Here is a 14,272-nt window from a genome sequence, read left to right as displayed (position 1 = left end):
GGAGGATATAAATGATATTCTCCATGATCATCTTCTGCAGAATATTTTGGAAAAGTAGTGTTCCATGAAACACTATTTGGAAAATGCTGATCTGGCCAATGTGCTCACATTTGACAAAAAAGGAAAGATATTTTACAAGGAAAGAGACCAAGAAATTCACTTAAGTGACTTGACCAAGATATCATAAAAAGGGATAGCACTAAGACTAGAGCATAAATTCAAGCTTCCTAAATCTTGATCATGCACTCTTTCCTCAATTCTGTATTGAATTGGCCATGAGCACTTTCCAGCACCATCAAGAAAACCAGCAACTCATCCATTCTAGGGGCCAATGAGTCATTTTGGTGGTATAAAACCACCAGACACCATGGAGATGGCATACAATCTGCTGTGTTAGGTCAATGACTAACCAAAGGCACCAACACTGTGAGAAAAGAACAGATAAGAAAGAGGAAATAAATGCAATGGAGTTGCTAAATTTACTAATGGGAAGAAAAGGGAAAAGCAAAAGAGAAAGAGGGAAACCAACCTCCACTGGGACGACCTACATCCCTGAAGCTATGCTGGAGTCCACATCTTATAAGGAGGACGCAAATGTGCATGCGTAACAAGAGGTGTCAAACACCCTCAATTAAGCAAATGAAATAACCAAGGTGCTGGATTTGTGGGAGCAGTTCCCAAAGCTGGTGTTAGGGGATTCCACCCTACACAGACCCCATAAGAATGCAAAGGCCTGTTCCATGGCCCCCTGGGAGAAATGCAACTCTCCAAAGGTCTTTAAAGCACCTATTTCCTCTTCACCACTACCTACCCTGAGTCTTAGTCCTACCCTGTGGTATCATTTCACTTAGGGCTTGAGAAGCTTCTATCCTACCAGTGGGGTACTTAAACCACAGCACATCCTAAGTCAGAGGTTACTAAAGCTAAATTTCTCAAGCCCAATGATACCGCCATGGTCCCAAGATCTCCCCTCTTTTTGAGAGGTTTCATTATGGGGAGCAGGGGGACTTAGCTAGTATTCAGGGAGAAAATTACCCCACTAAAATGGAGAGTTGCAGGAGGAGAGTTGAGGAGAATTTATGAAGTGTCTCACCTGTATAATGCTTATAAAAAAAAAGGCCCACAAGTTCCAAAAACACCTCAAATGAGTTATTTGTTCAATAACAATCTTTCAGAGTGCTCTTTTCTTATTTACCATTAATCTGTGTAGCCCTATCTCATAGAAAACAGTTCAAAGCAAATAAGCCTAATCTATATATCACTTTATAAGAATCTCTGGATTTATAGAGTCTCTATTAATTTAGTGTTAATCTGGTCTGAACAGTTTCTCCTAAGGAAATCTTTTAAGGTCCCCTGACCTGCCTCTAGGGCCAGTAAAACATTTTTGTGAGTTTCTCAATCCAAAAGCACACTAAGTTCTAATATGTTTTCAGAAAGGGAGGAAAAATACTTCATCCTTACCCTAACCACCCCCCAAATTTCAATAATTAACAAGCACAGAATTCCTATAATTCTTGTTCATTCTTCAGGCTTATTTGACTCCCCCAAATCCTGCAGAGCATGGATCAAACAGGGCACAAGCCAGGGAGAAATTTAATCGCTCATATCTCTGCCTAAGGGATTGTCTAGGTACTATGGTGACAGACACCTCAATGAAAGTATGTGGAGGAAAAAAGATTTTTAAACTCCCAGACTTAAAAAAAAAAAAAAAAAGGGTGGGGGAGGGATTTCTAATGGATTTGGGGTCAACACACAGAAGCACAAAATCAGGTCTTCAGAGTCCATCGAAATTACTTATTTATATACCAATGTGGTAAGACCACAGAAACAAAACATTATTCAACAAAGGCATTTTATTTTTCTCCCCACAAACTCTGCCTATTTGGGGACTTTTCATATTCCCATTGATTTGTTTTTCTGGTTACATGTACAGCTTCTCCACAGAAGAGTTTTAGGGCAGTGAAAGGACTCTGTATGATACTGTAATGATGGATTTACGCCCTTATACATCAGTCCAAACCCAGGGAACACAGGACATCAAGAGTGAATCCTACGGCGAACAATGAACTCAGGTGATCAAGGTAGGTTTATCAAGTATAACAAATGTACCACTCAGGTGTGGGATGCTGACAGCAACTGAGGCTATTGTTATGGAGGCAGGGAGTATATGGGAAATCTCTGGACCTTCCATTCAATTATGCTATACACTGCTAAAACTGCTTAAAAAAAATGTATTTTTTTGTTTTAATGCACAGCTTCTCTGTTAACTTACTCTGACACGGGAGTGTTCAAATAAAATCCAGAAAAAAACAAAGTCAAGTAAAACTCTTAGTCCCTAATTCTGTAGTTGACAAAGCTCTATCTTTAGAATATTTAAATGTGATTCATAGATTTGAAAGAGGGAGGAGAAAATAACTGGTCTCGGGGATTTAAGCAAGCCCACTTATATAAATCTCCCAACCTAATCAGCACATAAAATAGCTCATGCCGATGATATGGTTAGTTCACACTCTGCTGATACACGAATCAGAATTTTTTTGCCAGCCCATGTTCATGTACAGGAAACCAACAAGACTGTAAACACAGGAACAACAATCAACACACACAGATGTCTAAGGCTGGAAGTCACATTCTGGACAAGGTGAAAAGGGTAAGTGGCAGGAGAGTCATCATAAGGATCGAGGCGGATATCAAAGTTCAGTGTGTAGAAGGCTCAGGGCTTGGCTCTGCTCTGGAGACACTGTTTTCTGCCTGCAGTCAAGCTACTGCACTCACCCACCCCACCCCCACGGAGCTCTCTGATGATGAGAAAACAATCTGAACATCAAATCAGCAATATGAAGCAAGGACATTTCAGGCCTAGGACAATCCCAACCTATCCAGCAGGATCAGTAATCAAGGGCGTATGCCCAGGAACCTGAAAGTCAGGAAGGCTCTCCCACTCGGAACCAGAACCTCATTCTGCAAAAATGTTTGAAGGAGAGTCTTCTACCCAGTCATCTGAGACTGGGTTAGAGATAACAAGACCATGGGGACCCATCAAGGAATTACCTGATGTCATTTAGATATCATTTCTATTATGGACCCAATCATTTTAATAATGGACATGGGAAGGGCAGGAAGAGACTCAGTGCCTGCAGACATCAGTGGAACAATGCCACTCACGGCAACCTGGTTTTCAACTCACTTTCAGAGCAGAGAACAATTCTTTGGGGTCTGCAGTGCTTTGGCATGCCAAACAGGGGATATTTATAGATATGCATGGCTTTTTCTTTTCCAAAAGCAGAGTTCTAGGAGAGAACGCTACCCACGAAGAGAAAAACCCACAAAATTCCAGATCTGGGCTTCCCCACCTCTCGCCCAGGGCAGCGCTCTTGCATGCTTTTGTAATTTCTCCTTAATTATCCACTCCTGCCTGACCAATGGCCCTACGGCCCTATTCCTCTGGTGCATTAGGATCTCTTTGTGGTTGTCCTTCAGCCTTAAGATAAAACAGCAGTGAAGAGGAAATGGTCCTGAATAAATCAAACAAATTTAATACAAACATAAGTGACTAGATGATATTCAAAAACCTTTAAAGCTCTAAATTCTATGATCTATAGATAACAAATTTGCTAATAATCCCAAACTTCTGTTAATGATAGTGAAAGCCCTGTTTTAAAATGGGGTGTCGGTTGCTTGGGCATGTTTCCCCAGATAAAACAAGGTTATGGAAGGGAGCCATAGTCCCCAGCCAGCTCCAGAGTCTAACTTTACACATAGAGGACTGAAATACTACATATTTAGAGTGGGGGGGAAAAAAAGAGAACAGAATTTTTTTTTGCTAAAGATTTTATTTACTTGAGAGAGAGATCACAAACGGGTGAGGGGCAGAGAGAGAAGCACACTCCCTGAGGAGTAGGGAGCCCAATGCGGGGCTCAATCCCAGAACCCTGGGATCATGACCTGAGCCGAAGGCAGACGCTTAACAGACTGAACCACCCAGGCACCTAAGAACAGTATTATGAAAACACTAGTAACTGAACAAAAAATCCAGTCAACTTCAGTGAACTACAGTTTCTTATTTCTAATGCTTCCAGTGGAAGATGAGCAGGTACAACTGAGTTCTGAGAATTTCTGGCACTCTCAAAAATTTCAGAAGGGTGATGGCCCTGGTTCTTTAGTGAGTCTAGTTTTTATGACAGTGAGAATGGTTTTCTTCTCTTTGATATAACTGTCACCACTTTCCTATCTTCCAGGTAAGACTGGAGCTATTTTCTGGCTTACCAGTTTCCAGAGGACAAGAGTTGGAAGGGAGCACGGCCAACCATGGTGTTAGAAAGTAAGGATAAAAGGAGAGAATACGCTTGAATAAAAGCAGCTGAGCTGTCATGATGGAAACAGAGAAAGGAGGCATCAGCTTTTTTGTGAGGAACACAAGTCGGCAGCTGTACCCCACACCAGGCCCTGGGTGACACCCTGTGGCCAAGGCAGCCATGTTGCCTGGCATCTGGCTGGGTTGGGCCATGGCCACAAGGAGGGTGGGGACAGAAAGGTTAATGTGTAACAGCTGTTTGCATACATGAGGACTCTCAATTGTTCGTCTCTCCGAGAGTTTCTATATTGATTTCTACTCCCTTTACTTGGGTATTTATGGAAGCTTCTTGTCAGGAACACAATCGTCTGATTAAATTCCCTATTGCCTGCTTTCCTTCCCACTGCTGGAAGCGCCAAATAGGATGTGACTAAAATTCGAACAAGAGGAGGGGAAAGGCAGGACAAGGCTCACAACAGAAAAATTAAGAGAAAGCTGTACTGGCTTTATATTAAGGAAAAAGCATTCTATGGACTAATTCATTTTCAAATACAGGATGGGAGGCAGAGAGTGAAAGAGTTATGAAAAATTAGAGAACGCTGGTGAATCATCCAAGAAATTTTACCCTCTTCGTGTTCCTTTTCTAACTCCGTTCCTTCAAAAGAGAGTGAGGCAGGATCACCGGGAAGTCATCTTCGAGAGTCTGTAACCACCTTTGACGCCCAGCATGCAGCCACCCACCCCCATATTCAAGTAAAATATTACTTTGAAATCCAACATTTAAAGTCACTCACCTCTGAAAACAGTGAGGACATGTTGAATATTCAAGTGCTGAACGTTGTTGACCTGCTCGCCTCCCCCCAGACACAGATTTTTTTTTTTTTCTATCAGTAGGAATCCTTCCTCCATGCTAATCAGAGGTAAGCTTTTAAGTAGAGGAACTAAGCATGATTCAGCACATTTAAAAAGGATTTATACCCATTCTTAGAAGGACAACCAGAGGAAACACCATCTGAAGTCTAAACAATGATATCTGCTTGCCCTTTGATCTGAGTTTAAGAACACTTTGTACAACTTTTTTTTGTTGTTGAAATACCACTGAATTTCACATTTACTATTTGAAATTTCTTTAGAACATCCACTGCTCCTTTGAACCACACTCTTGCAACCAAATTCTCCAAATTATATTTGCTATGAGTAGCTTGCAGGCAGGGATTTATTTTCTGCTAACAAAAATCTTCATAAGTACAGGCAGCCTCCATGAAAAATAGTACCACTGATCCTATGTTTATGAGAAAAAGACAGTACAGTGTATCTGGTTACAAATACAAGTAGGGAGTATTCCATTTTTCTTCTAATTTATGTTTCCCAAGGGTAATTTTGTTCAGAAGATTGCCAGTATTTTTAGTACAATAAGTTTCTTGTTACTTGTACTAATACATACTGATTCCCTTTTCTGAGCATATTTTGAGTTTTATTTCCTCTTTACCCTAGCATCTAGAGATCAACACCTCATTAATTCAAAATAAATGAAGTCTGAAATGCAGAGATTTAAAGAAAAATTTTGCACTACTCTCAAATGTGATGCACATTAGAAATATACATATGGGTAACTAATAAAAAAACAGGTATATTAATAAAGCATCATGATATACATCGGATACCATTAACGTCCATGTCCTAAATGTCTTTACTTTAAATGTCTTTGACTTAACAGAAATCAGGTATGCCATTTCTAAGTGATCAGATCTTCCAGATCAGTGAAATATGAATTTTAAATGAAGGATAGGTCTTTTTCATTAATTCAGTCTTTATTAAGCACCTTCCATGTGCTCAGCATGATATTAAGACTTAGGTTTCAATGGTGAATAAAGGCCTGGTTGCCTTTTGAGGCTGCCACCCAGAGGGGTGACATGTGAATAAGCAAATTTTAAAGAAAAAAAAATTATATACACACACACACACACACACTTTGTGATAAGTGCAACCAAGGGAATAAGCAGCATTCTGTGATGGTAAAGAAGTGGGGGGGGGGGAGCACTCTTTGATATAGAGGGGTTAGAGAAGGCTTTTCTAAGAAGGTGAATTTTAAGACCTAAAGGATATTTCAGGATACTTCTCCAAGGTCACCAAATTGGCAGTCCTGCTTATTAGACTGCCAAGACATTTTTAGCATTAGAAAACAAGAAGAAAATGGCATCTGGGGGCCTGATTGAATGCAGCCGCTCTGCCAGGCACCCTGCGCACCAGCCCGTCAGTGCTAAGGAGGTTACACATCTCCAACCTATTCGCCCAGAGAGAGTTTCAAATAGTCAACATCAACAGTAGTGAGCTGGTTGAATAACCAGCATTTGGGACATGTGAGAGAAACCTAATTCTGTTGATTCATACTTCCTAATAGCCACTCCAGCTGAGAAGGCTCAGCGGGTTTCAGATGTATTTCATGAGTAAATTATTCTCCCTTGGGGGGGGGGGAGAGGTTTACAACTATGTATCACTTTCTCTTATACTTTCAGTTTATTTATCTAACTCACTAGGTGTAAAAGTACTTGAAAACATGTATCTTTCTGCAGGTTCTTTAATGAGTCAGGTAATGCAGCGGCTAACATGCCATGGATGTGGAAATCGGCAGAATTCTCCAACATCCTTAGAGAATCCACATTGCTAAGCAATTACTTTCTTCAAATGAACTGTCTTTAAGCTCAGAGCTAGGATAATCAGATTTTATCACATTTTAGCCTCTCATTCTGAAATCCTCTTTCCTACTGCTAAATGGATTAAGATTAAATAGAATTGCTGGACTAGCAGGTGGCATGACTTGTGACTTGGATTCTACTTACCTGAAGGTTTCCCCCTAACTGCCCCCGTGGAGTCCAGGGCTGGACCTACAGACAGTGACAACTCATAGTCAGAAAGCCCCGTGCTATGACAGGTGGGGCCTGGGGCAGAGTTTCCTACCCAGGAATCTCTTCCAGTTCCACATCAGCCTGTCCCAGGCCCGAGAGGACACTCCTGTTGAATTCTCTTGGAAATTTTTCGGTGTTGTTTTTTGGACCTTGAAGTTTCCTTTATGAGAAATGTAAGTTAAATCATCCCCTTAGCAGGATTAGTTGACAACCAGCTTCAAGCAGTGTGACTCAGAACCAATGTGTACCTGTAGACCAAGAAAGGTCAGACAAGCAAGGAACGAGGAGAATTTAGAGGTCACTAAACACAGTAAATGTCACCATCCTTTACAAACCTAGCCTGAAGCCAACTCTAACAATTTCAAATATCACTTCAGGCAGTGGTTCCCAAACACTGGATTCACATGAAGAATCTTAATTTAAAACTACGGACACCTGGCTTCCACCCCACACATTCTGATTTCATTGATACGAGGTACCACTTCAGCATCTGGGTTTTTAAAAGCCCCCGGGTGATTCTAACGTGCAGCAACATTCCAGAGCCACTAACATAAAGAAGCATTGCTCTTAATCTCTCACTGGAATGATCTGATTTCCTTCAGACATCAGGATCATGTCAGTGTTTCTTGACCATGGTGGCATATTAGAAAAACCAAAGACACTTAAAAAAAAAAAAAAAGAGATGCCAGAGCCCACCCTCAAAGACTCTGACTTAACTGCTCTGGGAAGCAGCCCAGCATCCCTTAGTTCTTTAAGTGTCCGCAGGTGATGCTAATGGACAGCCAAGGTTAGAACCGTGGTCTAAGCCCAGGCACGGTTCTCTGGAGACCGTAAATGATTCTCCGTGAAAGAGCCAGAAGTGCCATTCATCCTCCACTTTGTCCAGGTTGGGACCACCCCAAGAGGCAAGGAAACATCTCCCCAAGGCTGTCGGGGAAACAGGGGAGGGGGGTGGCAAGAGGTGGAATTCTACTAAGCGAGAAGCAGCACGGAAGTTAGAATGAGGAAGAGCGCTGGCCCTCCCCGCTACCCCTCCCCTGCAAACTTTATTGACGGCAATGAGAGTCCTTAGAATATTTCCTGGAGGTGCCTCAACCTTGGATTTGGTTCCAATAAATGGTGAAAATTCTTATCCAATCAGAACTCCTGGCCCTGCGAGCAGCAAGATTGGCAGGCCTTGAGCCTCCAACTCCCTGTGAGATTCTGTTTCATGAATTTCCCAGGAGGATTTCTGCACCAGTTGGATGCCAATCGGACCTCCCTCTTGGGCCCCCACTCCTTCCTTCCCCCAAAGCCCAGCAGAGAATCATCTCATAGATACAGTTGTAAAGAACTCGCTGAACTATTTTACATGGTAATCATTCAAGTAAATAATGTCCAATGCAGACACCTTTGACGTGGCTTTGACAAGTGTCTGGTAACCCACTTTGGGGCCTGGGCAGGGCCACGCGTCTCACACGGGAGGAAGTCCGCGGAGACCCACCCCTGGCGTGGCTACGGCGCCCCCATTTCTCCCCGCGGAGAACTTGTCCCCTGCAACCCTTTGTCTGCTAAGCTGAGTCAGTTTATGAATGAAGAGTAGCACAAATCAGAGGCACTGATCCTGGAAAAAAAAGTCTTCCTTACACCGTTCTCATTTACAGATGAGAAAACTCCGGGGGGGGGGGGGGGAGGCTATGTGACTCCGTCCGGGTTTGCCACAGAACATTTGTGGCGGAGCCCGATTTAGCCGCCCTTGAATTTCCATTCTGTTGCCTGGCAACCAGTTCAGACCAGCTCAGCGCCCAACCCCGGCCCCTAACCCGCACCCTTTCTCTGCCCGTGCGGCTCGGGGCAGCAGTGATCAGAAGTTCAGCCTTTGGGGGCACCCGCCAAAGGCATGTGAACTAGGATCCCGGATGGGTTACCCCAACTGGGCTGGGGATCCGGTCCCAAACCCGCGCGAACCCCGTCTGGCATGCCTTCCGAGGTCCTTTTGGCACCTTCCTCTGCAACCCTCCTCCCCCAACTCCGTGGATACCACTTAACACAATCACGTCAAGTTTCCAAAGTTCTCCGTTGCTATCAGATTCCCTGAAAGTCCCGGTGGAGAAACTGGCACTCAGAGCTTTAAGGGTGCAAAAGAAATGAGGAGGGGAAGGAGTGTTGAAGAGCCTTCTCCTTCCCTGCTGGCTACACTCGGGCGGGACTTTTCTGCTAAAGTCGAGTTAACCTGGCCCCGGCATTATTGGAAAAAGCGCGGAGTACGCTCGGACGCCGCAGTCCGAGAGTCCGAGAGCCCCACGCCCCGGCGCGCCCCAGCCCGCCCGCCGCCTCCCGCAGCCCCAGCGCGCAGCCCGGCCTGCCGCGCGGCGAAGCGCACGTGCAGCCCACCGCGGCGCAGGTGGCGGGAGCGCAGCCCGCGGGCCCTCGCGTCCCCGCCGCGCCAGCCGGGCCCCGCGTGCCAGGGGCTCCTCCACCCTCTCGCCTCCCTCCCCGGGCCCGGGAGACCGTTAAGGGGAGAGTGTATTCGTCGTTACGCTACCCCAGATCCTTACCCAGGTTCACAAAGCTCATGACCATGTCCGCGTCGTTGAGGAAGGCACTGTCCTGCGCGCTGGTCAGTGGGGACGCGCCACCGCCGGGTGGCGGCTGCCGGGGCTGGGACGAGCCGACCGCTCCGCGGGGCCCGTGTTGCCGCCTCTCCTCATCCGACGCCCAGTCCTCGTCGTCGTCGGCGGCCAGGGCGTTGTACAGATCCAGCATGAAGAGGGGCGCAGATTTTAGCCGCCCGGGAGGGGGCTCCCCGCGAGGCTGCTGCTGCGGGAGCGCAGCGGGCTGCGGCTGCTGGAGGCCGTGCAGGGGCCGGGGCCGATGCGGGAGCCCCAGCACCGAGAGGATCTCCTTCTGCATCTCGCGCTTCTCGTGCGTCTTGAGCCGCCGGTAGAGGAAGCCGGAGGAGGAGGACTGCGGCGGCGGCGGCGGCGGCGGCTGCTCCGCGTGGCCCGGGCTCCCGCCGTCCCCCAGCAGCGCCCCCCCGCCGGCAGCAGCGGCGGCGGCGGGCAGGGGCGGCCGCAGCGGCGGGGGCCCGCAGCAACTGCACAGCAGCCCCCACCACCAGCACAGCCACTGCGCCCTCCGCCCCAGCATCCCCGCCCGGCCGGGCTGGCCCCGCGGGCCCCGCGAGGCGTGGAGCGGCGGAGCGAGGCCGGAGCGCGGCCGCTGTGGCCCTTGGCGTGAGCAGCCCCCGCCACCTCTCGGCGGGCTCGCTTCCCCTTCCTGGCCCTCAGTCCTTATCTCTCATCGTCCTCTGGGGCGCCCCCAGTTGCCCAGGCTGGAGCGGAGGCGAAGGGGGAGATCACCGGAGAACCACTTGGAGGGGAGCCCCAGACTCTGGCGCAGGGCTCTAGAGGCGCAAGGTCCAGGCCAGGTGCGTCCGAGTCCCGGCTGCGCTGCAGCGGGCGCCCTCGCCCCTGGGCGGGTCACGGCGCGGTCACTCTCGGGCCTCGCTGCCCGCGCACGTGCGCTGTCCCGCGCCCTCCCGGGCGGCTGAGTGGGAGCCGGGGCGGCGGGGAGGCTCACCAGCTGGGGGAGATGCCCGGCATCATCCCCGCGCACGCCTCTCCTTGGCTCGCACGGCCGCCGCGAAGTTTACTCCGCGGTGGGGCCCAGGCTGTGGCGACACGGCGTCCCGAGATGCCAGTCTTCTCCGCGAGGCTTAACTTCCTTCCCGCTCACAAACTCCGCGCCCCTCCGCCCTCGGGCACTGTCGCTCCCCCTCAGAATCTCGGCGCGCAGCTCGACCCCCCAAGCGGAGGCGGCAAGGATCTTGCTTTCCGTTTAGAGCTCTCCCGGCTGCCCCGCAAACGCCGCTCGCAGAGGGGACCGGAGGGAACAGGACCCGCGCGCGGAGCAGTGACCGCGGCGAGGGCGCGGGAATTCGCAGTCTCCCGCCTCTCCGCGCTGCGCTCCCCGCAGCGGCCAACGTGGGCTTTCTGGTGCGCGTCTCGCTCAGGTACCGCACTCCAGCCCCCGAGAGTCCCTGCCCTCCTGGGTAACAGACAGGCTGGCAGCCAATGAAGAGGCGCGTCTCGCCTGTATTTAAATAGGCCCGCCCCCTTCTTTCACCCTCCCTCTCCAGGGAGGCGTTGCCTCGGCCGCGCGTAGGTTTCGAGTACCGAGAATTCTTGGAGGCACCCAAAGTTGGCGCGAGGTAGCAAAGGCGAAGAGGTCATCGCTAGTAAGGACGATCGATACCCTAATGTAAACCTGTCTCTTTTACAATCACGTAAAAGGCCTGAAGTGACGATTTAACTAAATAAAAGCAAAATCAGCTGTTAAATCAATGCCACCTGTATTCACAGAGGAAGGACAGGCATAGTTTTTATTACTTAGTGTCTCTTATGGATGTAACATAGGCGTTCAGAGGACACGTGACTTTCAAAGGCAGCTGCTCGAAGTTGGGACACACCCTCCGAGAAGCTGCTCACAAATGGGCCACAGAGAGGGCCAAATGTAAACCAGAGCCGGAGTCCTGGGGGTTTGGGACCAGTTCAGCCTTGCTTTGGCTTCTTAAGCTAGCACCTTAAAGAAAAGGGGTAATTAGGTAATATCAGAGAAAAGCCACCCTCTACCTTTCTTGGAAATATTTCAGTGCTTCTCCAGTTTTTCTGTTAACTTTTCATTTTAATGTATTGAAATACAATAGAGCTTTCATGATGCTAGATAGATAAAACTTGAGGAAGGGTGGTATAGAAAATTCCAGCCCAGGTAGGGGCTTGGCATGTTCCCATTCAGGGTAATAGACACAGGTGCTAAAAAGTCAGGTTGCCAGGAGCATTCGACAAGATCAAGATCAAGAAGACACAGGTTCCATGACAGGCACACCGCTCAATCACAGAGAGGGACCCCTCTACCCAGACACCACCACCACCATCGGCCTTTCAGGATGCAAATCCACCTGCTCTCACACTATCCAAGAATGCCTGGTAACCTACAGATCCTACAAACAAATTCACTTAAAACACTAGAATCTTTTACTTGGTGAAAAATGTACGGACTAGAAAACAAAAACTTCACTGATCGTCTTAGTTCACATAGTCCAAGGCATTTCTGAGCCAGACCAAATAAATATAAACTGTGGGATTCGTGGACTTATGAGATCATGGGGTTTCTGATGATCGAAATCTGATAAACGTTTCTGTCTTATTTCAAAGAATCTGTTTTTCATGGGGGAAGGGTCTTCACCTCCCCCCAACCCACTGGACTGCTCTCTGGTTCTCTCTTGGCCCAGACACAATGATCCTTTAGTCTTTAATTCTACAAATGTAATTTCTTAATTCAAATTTAATTCTACGAGTGAATTCTTTAGTTCTACAAAGGTCCAAAGCCATTGACCTCAGGCAACACAGCTTCAACAAAACTGAAGACTGGTCTTTAGCGGGGATTCTTTTCTCGTGAAAAGAAGACGTATCACTACTTGGTCTGGCACGCCAGGATCCTTAGAATTCAAAAGCCCCCATCACTTCTTTCTTCTCTATGGGACTTGTTTGGGCATAAAAATCACTGCAGTGCATAAAAATCACAGCAGCCAAGAGCCCTGATCAAAAGATCTGAAATCTCAGCAAGTATATGTAGGCTTCCTGCCAAGATCCTTCTCCCTTCGAAAACGTAGCACACCTTCGTCTTAAGACCTCTTAAGGCAGAAGCAGAGTAAAAGCAGTTCCAACTTTTTAGGGCACAGGGAACGCACTGGAAAACTGTAAAACCCCTGAGTATAGACAAGGGCACTTATGTAGGGCTGTGCCATTGAAAACACAAAAATAGGTTGTGACCCATCTATTAGATATGCACTTACTGTCTATGCACATAGGATCTAACAGAGAACACAAACAGGTGTACACACATACCATCTTCCCCTTTTCTTAAACACTTGGTTAAAAGTAGATGGACCTTGTGACATGGGTCAAAAATGGCACTTAATGACTTTATCAAACATCTGAGCAATAGCTGTGAGGGCCCCCAGTTCCTGGGGAGGAATAGTGCTGGAGAAAGGAGGTGCTGAGGGTGACTCCAGATGATGAACACAAGAGCACACAAGTCTCGTAAGAGCCAGAGGGAAAATATGTGAAATGGAACATGACAGTGATCATAAGGGATCATAAGGGACATTCAACTGAGGGCCACAAAAGAGGGTGTGCTCTCCTCGTGTCCCCACCACTCCCAACAGGTGCACATGTTTGCTGGAAAATACTAGGAAACCCCCTTGGTTTGGATATTGGGGCAAAGGGGGGTAAAGAGATGCAGTTCTAACATTTCTATAACCTCAAAATTGGGACCACTGTTTTTTCCAAGACAGCTGGAATTCTGGGTGACTAAGAACCTCTAACCCACCACCTCCCCCACTCCCCGCTTCTTTGAACCCTCCCCAGCACCCCCTGAGAAGTCTCAGAGAGCTGGACAAAGTCCAGATGTGATTCTGGAGGGATGGGGTGACGGAGAGGAGCAGGTTTGGCTTTGGAGTCCGCTGGAAATGTGTGAACCGACTGGAGAAAATCAGAGGTAACTTCGCCCCCTACAGGACACCAAAATATCACCGCCCCTTCCTCTGTGCGGGAACAACCCTCATTAAGTTCTCTGTGTGTGTCTCCAAAACATCTGGGTGGAAAGAGGAGGAATTCGGTCAAGAAGCCGGATGTGGGAGCCAATCCACATCAAACATCTGGTTGCTTGGCTGACATCTCATGCAGATGGCCTTCAGTTTTCTGGAAATAGGTTGCCTATCCCACTCCCGCCCATTTAATGAAGGAATGAGGAACCCCTCACCATCAAGCATAGGTTTATCCCCTGACTTCAGTGACGCTGGGGAGAGGGCGAGAAGCCCATACCCAGGTGTTATTAATGCACAGGGTAAGTCACACAACAAATTCTTTAAAACAGCAGTTCTTGTTTCTTTTATGAGGATTTCTGTTATACATTTAAAATACACATGGCCAAGTGACTTCTATTTTTTAAATATTTTAAAATAAATTTTTAAATTTAAATATTCTATATTCCACCCTTCCCTTTTGGTTACATTGTTAGCAATAAACTG

General features: G+C 47.4%; 1 protein-coding gene across 1 annotated transcript in view; it reads right to left on the bottom strand.

Moving 5' to 3' along the window:
* BMP6 (bone morphogenetic protein 6) overlaps positions 1 to 10,329 on the bottom strand; it is a 152,592-nt gene extending 142,263 nt beyond the window's left edge. Inside the window, exon 1 of the mRNA XM_021697031.1 lies at positions 9,738 to 10,329. Within this exon, the coding sequence (XP_021552706.1) occupies positions 9,738 to 10,329 (592 nt within the window). The remainder of the gene's footprint in view (positions 1 to 9,737) is intronic.
* Positions 10,330 to 14,272: the final 3,943 nt, after the last annotated feature.

This window comes from Neomonachus schauinslandi, chromosome 8, assembly GCF_002201575.2.
Source record: "Neomonachus schauinslandi chromosome 8, ASM220157v2, whole genome shotgun sequence".
NCBI classification, from domain to species: Eukaryota; Metazoa; Chordata; class Mammalia; order Carnivora; family Phocidae; genus Neomonachus; species Neomonachus schauinslandi.
This window is presented reverse-complemented; position numbering and strand designations above follow the sequence as displayed.